Source organism: Equus quagga, chromosome 3 (genome assembly GCF_021613505.1).
Source record: "Equus quagga isolate Etosha38 chromosome 3, UCLA_HA_Equagga_1.0, whole genome shotgun sequence".
Taxonomy (NCBI): domain Eukaryota; kingdom Metazoa; phylum Chordata; class Mammalia; order Perissodactyla; family Equidae; genus Equus; species Equus quagga.
The window spans coordinates 76,397,111-76,414,169 of record NC_060269.1 but is presented as its reverse complement, the minus strand read 5'-3'; the positions used below and the strand labels follow the sequence as shown (position 1 = coordinate 76,414,169).

The 17,059-nt window shown below is 38.0% G+C and overlaps 1 protein-coding gene across 1 annotated transcript in view; it reads left to right on the top strand.

Annotated features, from left to right (window-relative positions):
• Positions 1-17,059, top strand: part of METAP1 (methionyl aminopeptidase 1) — a 64,070-nt gene that overhangs the window by 35,687 nt on the left and 11,324 nt on the right. The window contains exons 2-8 of the mRNA XM_046656858.1: positions 864-915; positions 6,346-6,458; positions 7,364-7,424; positions 11,448-11,539; positions 12,624-12,707; positions 14,559-14,697; positions 16,233-16,364. Coding sequence (XP_046512814.1) covers positions 864-915; positions 6,346-6,458; positions 7,364-7,424; positions 11,448-11,539; positions 12,624-12,707; positions 14,559-14,697; positions 16,233-16,364 — 673 coding nt within the window. The remainder of the gene's footprint in view (positions 1-863; positions 916-6,345; positions 6,459-7,363; positions 7,425-11,447; positions 11,540-12,623; positions 12,708-14,558; positions 14,698-16,232; positions 16,365-17,059) is intronic.

The following is a 17,059-nucleotide window of genomic DNA, read 5'->3' as shown; positions in this document are numbered from 1 at the left end:
AAGTCCTAGGGATGTTTTTTGTGGTTTTTTTTTTCTATTTTTGTCTTAGCTTTTCTCTTTTCCCTGACTTACTCCTTTATGTTTGCAAAGTCGAAAACATTTGTAAGAATTTGTGAATTTTCTTAGTATTTGTATTGATTTGAGCAATTTTAAGTTCTTCAAATGAGAGCCTATAAAAATCAAAGCATAAATAAGATCTATGGTTGAGTTCATTTTTATGATTTACTACTTGGGTTCATTACTTGAATTCATTTTCCCAACTCAGTACTTCTTACTGGGGTCTAAAATATGTCACATGCACATATTTTCCTAAGTGAAAGCCTGGTGTTTCTAGTCATCCATCCTGATGGAGCAGCAGGTACTCGCTGAAGCTGCACGAGTGCCGCTTGGGGGCCCTGGGGTACCGTGTCTGACTTGACTGAGTCTCTTCCTCGCGGAGCCCGCGGTCTGGCAAGGCTGTCAGCACCCCGAAAACAAAGTGGGTGTGACTAAGTAGGAATCAGGAAGAATCTGTGAAATTTTCCTGTTTTTTTTTCCCTAGTATGTGGTTGACTAATTGATTCATGGTTTTTTTCAAATATTTCAAAATAATTAGGTGACATAAGATTGAAATATAACAGACTAGTATTTATAATATAGGCTAATGTTTCTTGCTTATTTGAAGTAGTCTAAAGTTTAAAAATTCAAATGAATTATTAAATAGATATAATCATTTCTTAAGCTTTTCCAAATATTAAATATAGTGAGGTCACAGATTTTGATTTTTGCAAATAAAGTTTCCAATTACTATTTTTTTTATACAGTGTTCCTTAAAATTCTGATTAAGGAAGGCCTGACACTAATTTTCATGCTTGCTCTTCTAGGAATGTTTTAAAGGAAGTTGGGCTACTCACAAGTTACTACATAAGAAAGCAAGTAAGTAAAATCATACATCTCTATGCCATTCTTCTGTCTCCTAAGTGGCTTTTGTGCAGAGAGAATTCTTCCAGTTCTGAAAGTGTATACTGGCATGTTCTGAAAGTGTAATCCCAAAAGCTAGAATTAGGACCTTTTTTGTTTCACTCTCTGTAGTGTGTAACTGTGTAAATAAAATGTGGCTGAGCTGTATCTCTGATAATTTTGTATCATGTGTGTAACCTGAAATCATGAGATGGTTGCTAGGATAGGTGGGTCTTGCTTGAGCAGTAGCTGGGAATGTCCTGGTCTCCGGCACCCTCTTCCCTTGGCTGGAAGTGCTGGCCTGTGGTAGGCAGGGGCCTGCTAGCTGACTGTCTTCCTTTAGCCAGACCTCTTGTTTTTATTTAGTTTCAATTTTGATAGCTTTTTCAACTCAAAATTATATGACTTTGTTTTTTGGCGTTTTAATGTTCGTGCTTGCAGTCTCACGTTTAATTTTCCTGTTGGGAGTTGCTTTGTGAGACGCCGCAGAGTGGAGCTCTTGCTGCTGCTTAGCTGTTCTTTCAGCCCATGGGTCTCTCACCGATTCAGATGGCCTTTCCTGCTCTGGCTGCTCCTTTTGTGAATTCGAGTTGTCTTCAGCGTGGCTGGCTGAAGACACCCTGTCACAGTTACCTGAAAATTGACAGGACCTTCTGTTCTTAGAGCATCGCCATCTTGATGGACGAAGGCTTGGCAGACTGTCCATGGTTCTTGGTAGAAGGTTTCTGTTTGAACCTACCGATCTTGTATTTTTATTCATTTACTTGTATGTTTTTTAGGAATTGGCTGATTTCATAAAGTTTGGTAGATTGTTTTATATATATAAAGGTATATATATATATATATATATATTCCTTAAAATCTCATTGAGGTCAGTTTAAGCACCATTTGAAAGAAAAGGAAATAAAAATTTAAAAAGATATTTTCTGTGGTTGTGGAAAGTCAAGTCTACATTTAAGGAGAATGCTAGGCTCTTGTGAGAGGAAATGTGGTCAGAGATGAGGAGAAATGATTGTGAACAAATGAAAGAGTTTATCACAGCGTGAATGACAGGATTTGTTACCTCAAATCAAAGTATAGAGATAGGTTTGAATAATGCCGTTTAACTTCTTCACTCATACGTTAAATACTCCATTTCTAATGTGTTAGGTGTTTTTAGAGCTCTTGGGGGCAGTGATTAACATTTTGTACCCAGGAGGTTAAAGCGTAGGGAAGGGAATGGTTGAGGTGAAACTGTGTTGGTAAGAGCTTGGCCTGGGTCTCTGCCTCAGGCATTTGCTCACTCACTAAAGTGCGCTGGTTTCTTCAGTGCTGGGTTCCTGAGGGTAGAGCATTCCATTGACAGTTGATGTTTCCTTAGTCGAAAGAACATGATTCTTACTGCATCGGACTGAGATTGTTTAGGTTTTACTTATACGTCCAGTGTTTAGATGGTGTCTTCTTGGCTCTTTCGTGGTGATTTTCTTCAGGTGGTGAATCGAATGTTCTTGATCCCTTTGGGCTGTGTTGGATGGAGAAAGCCCCGTTCTTTCACACCCTAATAAATTGACCCCCGCGACAGCACTGTGGATGACACTCCTGGAGGGGGAATGGTGTGGGGAAGGGTGATCTGCAGAGCTGAGAAGAGATGGAAACTGAGGGAAACTGTTGGGCTAGGAGGGAACCAGGTGTCTTAAAGGATAGCACCTTATTCCAAGAACAGTGGTGAGATAACAGACAGCAGGCAGTTCATGTCAGGGTTCTTTTCCTAAGTGTAATGTGTGCTGATCTGTAAGGATGCCTGATTTATATTTGTGTTCATGTGGGGTATTGGTCTATAATTTGCTTTTAATATCTTTGACTAGTTTTGGTGTTAGAATATTTTTGGACTCATAAAATGGGAAGTGGAAGAGGTTATGTAGAACTGGTATTTTGTCCATCAGTAATGTTTGGCGGAATTTACCAATGAGTGCCTGGACCTGGAGTTTTCTTTTTGTTTTTTTAAAGATTGGCACCTCAGCTAACAGCTCTTGCCAGTCTTCTTTTTTTGCTTTTTCTCCCCAAATCCCCCCAGTACATAGTTGTATATTTTAGTTGTGGGTCCTTCTATTTGTGGCATGTGGGACGCTGCCTCAACATGGCCTGCTGAGCGGTGCCATGTCCGCACCCAGGATCGGAACCGTTGAAACCCTGGGCCACCCAAGCAGAGCTCGCGGACTTAACCACTCGACCACCGGGCCGGTCCCCTGGAGTTTTCTTGATTGCAGAAGCTCATGAGGCCTTAGGAAAATTTCACGAATGAGTTCAATAAAGAACTCAAGGGCAGGGGCCCGCCCGGTGGCGCAGCGGTTAAGTGTGCACATTCCGCTCTGGCGGCCCAGGGTTCGCTGGTTCAGATCCTGGGTGCATACAGGGCACTGCTTGGCAAGCCATGCTGTGGCAGGCATCCCACATATAAAGTAGAGGAAGATGGGCATGGATGTTATTTCAGGGCCAGCCTTCCTCAGCAAAAAGAGGAGGATTGGCAGCAGGAATAGCTCAGGGCTAATCTTCCTCAAGAAAGAAAAACAAAACAAAAACACAAGGGCAGAATTTAGTGTGTGTGTGTCATGGTCAAGAAGACCAGTTAGATTGTGCAGCCCTCAAAGGCACTTGATATGGATGCTTGAGTGTGTATCTCCCACACTCATCTCCTGCTGAGTGTACATTGCAGTATTTGCTTTTAGTCTGAGCTGTAAAAGATGTAGCACCTCACATCTCAGTCCTGTATTATTCTACTCTCTTTTTATGTATCAGTGATAGATTCAGTGTGTTTCTTTGTCTCCCATTTTCCTAAAGTAAAAGGTGGAAGCATTTGACAGGTACCTTTTGAATAGCCAAAAACGTGATATAAGAACTCCCTTAAAAAATTCTGAATAGTACTTTTTATTCTACTCATCTACCCCTCCAAACTGGTGTGCTTGATTTTTCGGTTGCAGAGGGGAGGTGTTATGTAATATTTTAGAGCGCCTTTCACCAAGCATCCTGAACATGGATCACTTTAAGCCTCACCTCCAAGTGCTGAAATCATAGATTTGTTGTGAGGATTAAACAAACAAATCCATGTAAATCATCTTTGCTGAACAGCTATTTAGGTACCATCTCTGGACGAACTGAGTGAGGATTCATCAGAAAACCCTGTCCCAGGCAAAGCTTAGACACCTGCAGTCCTTTGTCAGCTGACTGGAGGAGGCAGGCCGCACAGAACCTTGTAAAGAATGGAGCCTGGCTGTGATGTGCTTCGGGCCAGACCCTTCCCGTACCCGGTGCTCTTTGACACTACCTGCAGCTTTCCTGGCCCTGTTACTCTGTGATGTCTGAACGACAGCTTACAGTGTTTATTTATGCTGTCCTGTGCATTCACACTCTTTTGAAAAAGAACATTAGTGTGCAATTTTGTTACCAACCCCCAGTCCAATTCATATTTGTTAGGTATCTGCTACCTGTCTAGGACTTACGGCTTAGATCAAATTGATCCTAAAATGTAAACTAAGTTACTTTTGAAATGTAAGTTTCCCTAAGTAAAGTATACCTGGAGATGAGAAGAGAGCTTGCCAGATTTCAATTTTACTTGTCGAGATAGCTTTTGGGTTATATTATTTGTTCGAGGTCTGCTTTCAATTCTTTTTTGAAGATAGATTGTGGAAGGAGAAGCAGATCAGCAGGAAGCTGTGAAAGATTTTACATCCATCCCTCTCCTTGCTCCCTCCACAGGAGTGTGTGAACGCACAAAGCCTGCATTTGATTGCTAGGCTGTCCTAGGTCTCAGGTGAAGATTATTCTTGAGGCTCGTATTTCAGAGAAAAGCAGTTGATCAATTCATAGCTGAAGCAAGTGTCAGTTGGCCTGCATTTCAAACTATTTTCTGTAATGTTTGACTCCAGTGGCAATGAGTGGAGTCCATTTTTGTCCTCGGATGAGAAACAGTTTTCCTCTTGACGTTAACATTCACGGTGGCTTTCTTGAACTGCAGAGGAAAGAAAGATGTTTAAACAGCAGCCTAGTAGAGCTTTTCTTTCCCTTTTCTGTTCTCATTCTTAGTTACTATTCTTGTTCTGTTCTATTCCTTTCCTTTATATGTAGTATTATAATTGTGTCCTCTTCCAAAGTAATGTGACTGGATTGGGTGTATTTTTGCATTCTTGTCACTTGTACCTCCAGGACCTTTCACTCCCAGGTTGCACATGCTCTGTGGAGAGTTCTGGGCGGAAGCCAGCGTTCCCACATCTCTGCCGTGGGAGCCACATCACTTCAGTGTCCTCGTCTGAAAATGAGGAAATCAGACTCCGTTGTCTTTTTGTTGTTAACTCTAGTCTCCACGCTGTATGTTACCCCCCAGAACTCATTTATCTGACCACTGAAACTTTGTGCCTTTTGACCGCCTGCACCCGTTTCACCTTTCCTCTCTAGCTTAACATGATATGATTCCCTCTCTTCTCCAGTTCATATTTTCAATAGATTGTTTAAAGAGGGAGTTTTATTTTTCTTGTACACTTTAAAATTATTTGAAGTCTGACTTTTAAAACCCGTGATAGCATGACATCGGGAAAAGGAAAAGATGGGTGCGCACTGGGAGGTGTATAGGTCTATACATGGTGTGGGAGGGATTTGAATTCCTGCTGTTGGGAGTCTGGGTAGTAGTTTCATTTTACTTTGTGGATAAGAGATGCAGTCAGTGTGCTGACATCAGTCACACGGATCTGTTCTGTGTGAGAAGGATTCTTAGGTGCTTCTCAGGTGCATTAGACAACATGATGTAGTGGTAACTAACCTGGCGGGGGTGTGTGTGAGTGAGTGTGAGTGTGATTATTTTCTTCATTTTCCTACTGAGTTTTCAGTAACTTTCTGTTGATTGTTCCCTCCCCTTATCTTTGTCTTTTCCTACCTCCTTCTATTACCCTCTTCCTGAAAAGAGACAAATGATGCTCATAAAATTTTCAAAGCAATCTGGAATACTGACTTGAAAGCCATGCGTCACCTATTTGGGAAATTTTTGTTTTTTATTTTAAATTTGCTTTGGGATTATTTAGAATCTGTTCTGAAGTGAGGGCACAGAATCCATTTGTAATATCTGCTCTTAGTTGGGAAGTTTTGCCTAGGCTCAGATTTTATATTTCAAAAAACAGTCTTCCTATAAATTGACATTGTTGAGAGAATACCTTTAGCATTTACTTGAGAAAAGGAGTTCTACTATGAGCTGTTCCTATTCGATATTGTTTAAAATCTTAGAATATGTTTAGGTTAGGTGGAAGTTTGTTGGATTTCTGTGCCTAGGCCCTTTGGCTTGGTTTTCAAACAAGTGATGGTTAAAGTATGCTGCTGCTCAGTAGCTTGACCACTGAAGTGTTTCTTTTTCTCTCTCTCTCTCTCCATCCATCCGTCTCCCAGAAGATGAAAAGGCCAAGCGAGAAGTGTCTTCCTGGACTGTAGAAGGTGATATTAACACTGACCCATGGGTGGGTTATCGATATACTGGTAAACTCAGACCACATTATCCACTGGTGAGTAAGTAAGGTAATAAAAATTTAACATTCTTTTAAACCATTTTCAGTTTCCTAAAAATGATACTGTAATTTTCTTTCAGTTATGAAGCATCTAGTGAGGATTAAGTTTACGTTCTAGCTCTTGAGCTTTTATGGTATATTTGGAAGTTAGTAGGGATACTTGGCAATCATGGATGAAGTGGAAAAAATTTAGATGAAAGGATTAAAACTTCTTTAATATTAAAAAAGAATGAGGTGCAATAGATATTTTCTGGCTGGCACAATGATAGTGCATATATTACTACTTTTCTAAAATTTTTTTTAACATGATTTATTTCTACCTTAATTTAGACATGGCTTTTCTGCCACTCCCACCCCTTCCTATGTTCCTGGCAGACAGACTTCAGAGTCTTCACATAGGAATGTACTTAAGTTGAAATATATTTGTAATCCTTAAGTGTTTAAATTCTCTTTAATTTTTAAAGTTTGGAAAAATATCAAAAACCTAAGAAAGTCTCTTTAATCCTCCCTCCCAGAGATAGTGACCGGGAACATAATGGTGTATGTTTACTTTAGGACATTATTTTATTGTTGGTTTTGGTTTGCCAGTTTGTTTGGAACACAGGGGCACCTTGTTGTCTGTGTGTAGTCTTGAATCCTTAATGGCCTTGGCCAGTCTCCTCTTTCTTAAATAGCCTAAGAAAGCAGGTGGCATTATCTCTGGGAAAGTAATGCTTGACTTTGTGAAATAGATAGGATATTTAAGATGTCATTTAAAACTTTATTTTTCATTTACATGAAATGAGTGAACTTTTTTCTTGAGTGCTTTTTTCCCCCCTTTTATTTTCTTTTTAGTAAATTTTAATAGTGAAAGTTACTTTTATATTTGAGTTGGTTCTAACTAACCTCTTTGATGTTTTTAGATGCCAACAAGGCCAGTGCCAAGTTATATTCAAAGACCAGATTATGCTGACCACCCTTTAGGTAAATTCTGCCATGCTGATTCTTCACATTTTGACTTGGGGGCTTGATGACTACCGCAAAGCAAAGGAGTGCTTTTTTTGTGGAAATTTTTCGGTACTGGATTTCTAATAAATGCAAATAGGTTTTTTTTTAAGACACACTAGAACATTTGAGAGAATTAAAGATTCTTTCCTCCCATTAGAAATCTACCCAATTCTGAAAACATCGTTTATGTAGCTGTTCAAGGCTACATTCAACATAATACTGTATTTTGTGTTGTTATATCAATTTCTAGATTTAAAAAATAGTTTTGATTTTAACATGTCTTCCTACCTTAAATAAATAATATCTGTTTAGATAAAAGCAGATTGTGGAGGCCTTGAGTGAGTGCCTAAGTGAAGACCCTGGGCTGTAGCGGTAACTGAAGTCGTAGTGTGGTCCTGAGGGTGATGGTAGTAATGATGGTGGCGATTCTGTCACTGACACTTACTTTTTCATAACTGTGTGTTGGGTTCTGTGTGAGGTTCTTTACACGTGTCCCTCCGTTGGAACTTTCAGCATCCCTGAGGTGGGTTCTCTTGTCCTCTCCGTTTTGTGGATAATGGTAGTGAGACGCCCAGAGAGGAGAGGGAGTTATGCACAGGCTAGGGGAGCAGTCTCTGACTTTAGGGCTTGTGCACATAACTTAAGTTAGACTATGTGAAATTACTGATTTTGCAAGTCAGAAATGGTTGAATATCAGCATTTTAATGTACTAAGCTAAGCTACCTTTGCCTGGTTCCCTAAGAAGTGGGGAACTAAGTTCTTATGAATATCATTTTGAGATTTAGTTAAATGACTATTTCAGATAAATTGAAGGAAAAGACAGTCTGAATGAAAGAATACTGTCGAGGATATGTAATTTCATTACTCTCTAATCTTGAATATAGTTTTGAATTGCATTTTTTAAAAATACATAGACAAGATAAATTCTGATAGGGTAAAATGTTACACAGTGAAAAGAGAGTCCTACTCCCCAGAGGGAACCCCTATTAACAGTGTCTTTCAGAACTTTCCAGAGGTCTTGCTTGTATGTACACACATCAACACCCTCCCCCCAGTTATACACAAAAGGAACAAACTATATACACTTTTTCACCTTGTTATATTTTCTCAATGTATCTTGGAAATATTCCGTATAAGCCCATCTGGAGCCAGTTCTTTTTAATGACTGAAGAATGTGTAGATGCATCATAATTTATTAAACCAGGTCCCTACCAATTTTTCTTCGCCCAATTTGACTGCAGTAACCATTCTTGTAATTACATCTTTGTGCACATGTGAGAGTATTTCTCTAGGTTAATTGCCCAAAGTAAAATAGCCGGATCAAAGGATACATGCATTTTTTATTTTGAGAGATACTACAAATTTCAGAGATTTTGCTAGTTGTTACTCCCATTAAAAACATAGGAGAGTCTCTTTTCCTCTATCTTCCCCAGCATAGCGTGTTATCAAACTTTATGATCTGTGCTAATCTGAAAGATGAAAAATGGTATTTTGCTCTTATTTTAATTTGCATTTATAAATTATGAGTAAGGTTGAGCATCTTTTTAGGTGTTAAAAGTTATTGTATTTTCTTTGCTTTGAACTGTCTATTCGTATCCTTAAGCCTTTTTTTTTCCCCCGGGTAGATTACTAGTGTTTGCCATAGTGACTTAAAATTACCTTTTCTGTATTAAGGAAAATAATCCTTTGATGTATGAGCTATAAATGTTTTTTCCCATTTGGATATTCACATTTTGTCTTTGTTTATAGCATTACATGTATGACAAACTTTCAGCATTTCTTCTGTAATAAAACTTAGTGTTTTCTTTTAAGGTGTCTGTGGCTTTATGATCTAGAAAGACCTTTTTGGTTCAGGGATTATAAAAATATTTTCCCTCACCATTTTTTATGGTTTCACTCTTTTTGTGTGTGATAAAATTTCTGGTCCATCTGAAACTTATTATTTGGAGTTAAATAGGGATACAACTTAATTTTTTTCCCAGAAGAATATCTGGTTGTGACATCACTAGTTATTGAAAAAAATCAAGCCTTCTCTTACTGATTGAAATGCAACGTATATCATTATATTAAATTCTCACATGTCTTTGGGTCTGTTTTTGGATTCCATTCTGTTTCATTAACCCATTTGTCTAATCATGTGCCATTGCCAAACTCTTTAATTCTTGTAGCTATATATGATGTTTAATATTTGGTAGGCCTTGTTGCCCCCACCTTTCCTCTTTTTCAGAATTTTCCTGGCCATTCTTGCATGTTTGTTTTTCCATGTGAAATTTAGAATCAGCTTGTCTGGTTCCCAAAAATATCCTGTTGCCATTTTTTATTGGGATAGTGTTAAATTTGTAGACTAATTTTGGAAGAATTGACACCTTTACAATATTGAGTCTTCCTATTCAAGAACAGGGTATGTTTTTCTATTTTAAGTCTCTTTTTATGTCTTCTAGTGGTGGTTTCAGATTTTCTTCATTAGGTCTTAAAAGTTTGTTCCTGGATACTTTAACTTTTTTAGTTATTCTGTGAATAGTATCTACTAATATATTTCCTAGCTCATTGTTTGTGTTTGGGAAAGTTACTGATTTTCATATGTTTATCTTAGACTCTGCTAACTTGCTGCATTTCTATTTCTAGTCTTTTCCTAGATAGTCCCTTGTTCAAGGGACATATATAATCATCTCTGAAATTGATAAAAATTTTGTCCTTTTCTTTCTAATTTTAAGTCTTTTTTCCCCTCTTGTTTAATTACATCTGCTAGTACCCTCAGAACATTGTTAAATAATAGTGCTGATAGGAAGCATCCATGATGTCGGTTCTTGACTTGAGATTCATAGTTCTCATGTTACGGTGGTAGTTGGCCATGCTATCAGAATTATCTGCCTGGATGATCATTTATTTTTCCTTCCTTAATCTATGGCTATGATGAATTTCATTAATAGATTTGTTGATGCTGAACCATCCATGCCCTTCCAATATGAATCTCACTTAAGTCATGATGTATTATATGCTTTTTGGATTCTGCTGATAATACTTTGGAATTTTTATATTGGTATTTATAAAAAAGATTAGTCTTTTTTGTCAGATTGTGAAAGAATACTTTTGAATGTATGAATAACTTAAGCTAATTTTATTAGTGAAGATTCTTAGGACAATATTTTTCAAGCTTTTTTTTTTGAGGTAACTACTGCCAGTCCTCTTTTTGCTGAGGAAGACTGGCCCTGAGCTAACATCCATGCCCATCTTCCTCTACTTTATATGTGGGACGCCTGCCACAGCATGGCTTGCCAACCGGTGCTGTGTCCATACCTGGGATCCGAACTGGTGAACCCTGGGCTGCCAAAGCAGAACGTGTGCACTTAACAGCTGCACCACTGGGCCGACCCCTCAAGCTTTACTGACCATGATGCACAATGAGAAATGTATTTTAGATCTGTGTATATGTGTGTGTATATAAATTAATAATCAAACATTTCACAACAATACTTACCCCTACCCTGTATGATATAGTCTAATTTTTTTCTATTCCGTTTATTTACTTTTAAAAAGATTTTAGTCATAGCCCACTGAAGGGCCACAAACAGCAGTTTGAAAAATATTGACTTAGGTCCCTGTTTAAAAAATAAATGAGTGTAATTGATTCGTCAATTGTTGGTATATAGTTGCTTCATAAGATGATGATCATGAAAGCAGTTTGTAAATTGTATGGTACTGTTCAAATGTAAATCATTTAGTGATCTTATTAACATATCGCCTGTCATAGAATAAGTGCTGCATATTGACTGATTTCTAATGGATCTGGAAGTTTGTTCTTTAGAATTCTTTCCTTCAGTTTGTTTAGCAAATTTCCTTTGCATATTAAAAATCTGACTTGGACCCTCCCAAATTATGAAATACCATTGCATGAAATGGTGAGGTTTGACTATTATTTTGTCATCAGGGAGATAATTGTGCTAATAAATGCTACATCTTTCTGTTGATTTGGTTTTACTTACTGATTTTCCTTTCCAGGAATGTCTGAATCTGAACAGGCTCTTAAAGGTACTTCTCAAATTAAATTGCTGTCATCTGAAGATATAGAAGGGATGCGACTTGTATGTAGGGTAAGTTATTTTTTCCCCATGGAGTAAGACACGTTTAAGCATTTAGGAGAAATGAAGTCAGTGATTTGCTGATTTACAGAGGTAGCAAATAGGTTGTAAGACTGACTGGCCATACTTACTTTTCATCAGACTATTGTTAGTATATAATTTTATGCAACAGTTGTTTTCTACATAAACAGCCTATTTGAAAATTAATATGGCAGGTAACCTATATTTAGTTGACAATCTGTTTCTTTTATCCCTTGTATTTTTTTTTTTAGAGAACCAGGTTTTTATGATTCTGTCATTTTCTTTTTGTGAATCATCATGACATAGGGCAAAGTTTAAACCTTTAATAAAGTTAAGCTAAAGCTGCTGTTGTGAAATACCTATGAAGTATGGTAGTAGTGGCTAGTACTTATTAGTTGAAATCACATGTTTGTATTTTTCTAAAGAAAAATAATATTATTCATTTAGTCCTGAGCTAACATCTTTGCCAGTCTTTCTCTATTTTATATGTGGGTTGCCACCACAGCATGGCTGACGAGTGGTGTAGATCCGTGCTGGGATCTGAACCCACGAACCCTGGGCCACTGGAGTGGAGTGCACTGAGCCTAAGCATTAGGCCACAGGGCCAGCCCCCGTTAAAGTTTTTATTCTGTGCTTAAAAGTGATTTGATAATAATTTTCTTTGATAATCTGGAGAAATTTGTATTTCTATCACTTATTTGCTTTGATTCTTTGAGGAAAATCATTTGTTTATTCTCTTATCTTTCTCCCTTCCCTTCTAGGAATTTAAAATGACTCAACCTTCAACAGTTGATCAATGTTTAGATTACTTAGGATGTGCATTTTCATGTAGAAACCAGTCAGGCTGACTTATTAAGCTATTTGCTGGCTAGCCCAATTTTGTGTATATATTTACACGCACACATGCATTTATTGATGGGTGTTAGGAATACAAACGGTTTTGACGTGAAAATTCAGAATTATAATTTTCCAGGTGAGAGCCATTTGCAATCTCTCACAAAAATCTAAGGTAGTACAAAGATTACAGATTGATTTCTGTCTCATTTCTTCTTGGTGTGTTGCTTCTCCTTTGCAGCTTGCTAGGGAAGTCTTGGACATTGCTGCTGGCATGATTAAACCGGGTGTGACTACTGAAGAAATAGACCATGCTGTACACTTAGTAAGAACTTTTATGCTTTGAAAACTTTTTTCACATTGGATTTCTAAAAATTAAGTAAACTTAAGTTCTGGATGTCTAAGGTAGTGTGGCTAAGCTAATTTGAAAGCAAGTTTTTACTGTTTCAAATACAGAAAATATTCAACAGTAGTCATTATTCCCATCTTTAAGTATCTGTGAGATTGAGGTCGGAAGTGAACTTGAAACATTTTGTGTGTGAAACCTCAGATTTCATAACATCTTAGTTTAGCTTTTAGAAAATGATTAATTTTATTAGTGCTTTAAATAAGTCTTGTCACCAGCATACATCAGATATTCTGAAATAAGAAAGAATACAGCTTCTGAAACTAGGTTAGTAGAGAAAGATGTTCCCTTTCATAGCCATCGTGACGAGGCAGTGGGCGGACCAGACGAATACTTGCAGTGGGCCTGATGCAGGGGCCTTTTTAACAAAGACCACCTGTCCGTCAGGCAGAGCCCTTAAACCCTGTAGCAGGTGCGTGCACACATTCTGTAAGTCATGGAAGAAGAGCAGTGACTAATCAGTGAATCCTATGGCAGACTAATTAAAGCTGCTCTGGTAATCAGACAAATGCAAACCATAGAGACCTACTAAGTTAGTGACTGTTTTAAGATGTTTATACCCATTGCCTGTGTGGAGATGCTGAAACTGGTTCTCTTTTACATGATGGTGATACTGTAAACTGGGACAACTCTTTTGAAAGGGAATTTGACAGTGTGTTTTGAGCTATAAAAATGTTTATAAAAATTTTTTTCAGAATTTTATATAAATCCTGATCTTTGGGTATTGTTCTGTATGCTATAGAATGTGTAGTGTGCGGTAACAGCATTTTGAGTGCTTCCTGTGAGCCAAGTGCTCTTTTATGTCTTCTTTTACTAACTCATTTAATCACAACAGCTCCACCAGGTAGATGCTACTGTCATCTCCACTTTACAGATAAGGAAACTGAGGCAGAGAGAGGTTAATTAAGTTATTCAAGGTCACACAGCATGGAAGTGATAGTGTTGGCATTTTAAGTCAAGACTATTTGCTTCTGTGTGCGTTTCACCACAGTTTATGCTGCTGTGAGAAGTACAAAGTTTGTCGTTAAACAAGGGACCAGTGACAGGCAGGTAGCTATGGTTTGTAATCATTTTTGTAAGTGAGGAAACAGTTTAAATTTACAATAATAGTGGAACTGCCAGTAAAATTATGGTACATTGCACAAATTTTATTGTGTGCCACTATTTAAAAATTATTAGTCTGAAGACTGTGTGGCAGTATGGAAAGAGAAGTTAGGTAGACTATGACTACCACTGTGAAAACGTCCAAGTAAAATGAGATGTTACAGAGACCCAGACCGTTCTCCTCGAGGTCTCTGTGCTGCTCTGCGGGAGTGCAGGCTTCCAGTGTCTGCGGGAGTGCTGCCCCAATGCTTGCTTCTGCTGGGTTCATTGTTTGCTCATAGGCATATAGGCCTGTGTGTCTACAAGAAATTTCAGCTACATCAAAGTACATGTTAAAATTTACTTTACTTATTATCTTATTACTTTCATTAATATATTTTTCATAAGGAGTAGTTAATTTTAAACTAGAATCTTCATATAGTAACTTTTGTATACTTTGCACTTATCAGTTTGTCTAACTGGCACAAAAACCCTGTGGTATACTGTTTAAGGTGATATCTACTACTATTTCTAAAATAAAATATTAAGTAAGTTCTTCTCTATGAGCATCTGTACAACAGATTTTTTTCACATTTTTCAAAGTTTAAAATCTGGTTAACTGCATACAGATTAATTTTTTCTTTTGCATATTCCAAATTATTTTCTCTGTATTTTAATTTATTATAGGCATGCATTGCCAGAAATTGCTATCCTTCTCCCCTGAATTATTATAATTTCCCAAAGTCTTGTTGTACTTCAGTGAATGAAGTGATCTGCCATGGAATTCCAGACAGACGGCCCTTGCAAGAAGGTGATATTGTTAACGGTAAGAAATACGTTATTGTGACTTTTGTCACCATGAACAAAGAAACAACAAGGTTTGTGAGTCTAATAATGACTTGTGGTTTTCTTCACTTGCTTCCTGTCTTTAACTTATCTTTTTTCATGTTTAAAATTTAAAATATTAAATCTGGGAGACCTTTTGTATGGTTTGAGATACTTACTGCTTTTAAGATGCTTCTGTTGTGATGTGTTTGGTACAGCATGTGTTCCTTTAATGCGGATTATCATATGTGATTGGGAAATAGGTGAAAAATATCAGTGAAATGTGAAAGCAGTGTTAATTCAGGTGGCATTTTTCTTTTTTTCCTTCCACTAATGGTTTTGAAGAGATCAGGGCAGTCTTTCCCTACACGTAAAGAGAAATTCTTAGTAATACATGAAGAATTTAAGAAAAAAGCTGAAAATCCTGTAGAAGTGTTTTCTTTGGTGTAAGAAATTTGGAAAGTGGCTTTAGGGACCACTCAGTTAAGCTGTTTTGGGAAGCTGCACGTGCAGAGGAAGAAGCTGCCAAGACATTTCCCTCTGTGATTAACAAGTAGTGAAGAAGGCCCCCCCAGGTGGTGTTTTTAATATTGATGCACTTGGTCTCTTTAGTAATGAGGTGCCTTCAAGGACCTACATATCAGATGAGGAAGCATGAGTCCCACTATGAAATGCTGCACGGAATGCACTGACCCTGACTCTGGCTGTGCCTGGCAGTGGAGACGTAACTGACACTGTTTTTATTTGGATTGCTGCTAATTTAGTTACAGTATCTGTTTTTAAACTTCCGTAGGTTTTGAGGAGTCTGCCCAACCTTGTTTTTCGTAGAAGCCCTGTTATTTTTGTTACGTGCATATGCATTAGGTTTTGCAGTGATGTATGTGTTGTGCTGGAGCCAGTACACCTTACTGCAGTATTGTAGGTTGAGTGAAAACCCTGGTTTAAGAATACTCATTTAATGTGCCCTCTGGTATGCATTTGGTGTATTATAGGGTGTAGTTGAAATTTCTGTTCTTAAACATGGGGACACAGAGAAGGGTAGGTATTCACAAATAAGTGAAAGGCAAATGAGTTTTTGAAGAATAAATGTAGAATACTGTAAATTTTTCTATTTACTGATTTACTAGGAGGAGAAAAAAACTCCTTAATGATAATATGTGAAAGCAATTTTTTCTGTCTATTGTCAAAATGTAGCAAAGTCCTTCATTTAATGTTATTAACTTGGGTTATTGATCTTGCATGACTGTATCCTGGATTCATTTTTCTTCTGCTGTAAATGATCTGATTACTACCATGAGGGTATAAAAGTCCACTGTCTGGCTTGTGCTGCGTGACCTGTCCCTGTTCTCCATGGTGGGTTTACTTGCATTACAGACAAGGAGTCTATTGGGTGATGACTCTGTATCTGTTGGTGTCTGATTTGAGAATGCAGAACTATCTTTCTTGTTAAACTGCTTGATGCTGACATGTAGGAGAAACTTCTGTTTTGAAGTAAAACCAAATGTGATCTTTATATTTGCACACGTTCTTTTGCAGTGGACATCACTCTTTATCGCAGTGGTTATCACGGGGACCTGAATGAGACGTTCTTTGTTGGAGACGTGGATGAGGGAGCGCGGAAACTGGTTCAGACCACTTATGAGTGCCTGATGCAAGCCATCGACGCAGGTCAGCCTCGGTGCAGGGCCCAGCTGGAACCGCTGTGTGTTGGTGGGCCTCAGATGGCTCTCGCTGCACCGGCACTGCTTGTCCCCACCAGCTTTGCCTCTCCCTACCTGAGTTAGCTTTGGGTTTTAGCAGTACTGGGTTTAAGGATGATTTGGGAATCCCCTGATGAGGATAGACTGGATGATTGCTTATCATCCTCGTCTCTTCTGTGATTTATCTTCCTTTTCTCTGGCTGATAAATGAGGAGTGTATAGGTAATTCTTGAGTGCAGTTTTTTTCCTACTTTCTTATTCTTTTGTAAGTACTATATTCTTCTTATAAAAATTTAAAACAAGATGCGAGATGATGAGAGAGAAGTGAATGATCCTCCTTTACACTTGTCTCTCCTCTTTCCTTTTCATATCTCTCTTTTCTCCAGAGGTATCCACTTTTTACATTTAGGTTTTGTCTCCCCTGTGCATTAACACACACGCATGCACACAAACCCATGTGTACGTGCTTAGTTAGGTTAACTGGAATCATAATATTTGTAGTATTCTCTAATTTGGTACTTTTTAAACTAATAATATCGTAGAGATCTTTCCACATTGGCCCGTGTACCTGCATGCACAGATCTACCCCATTCTTTTAATGCCTTTATGTTATATTCCATAGTGCAAACCTTCCTCCAACCAGTTCCCTACTGGATTTTGGAG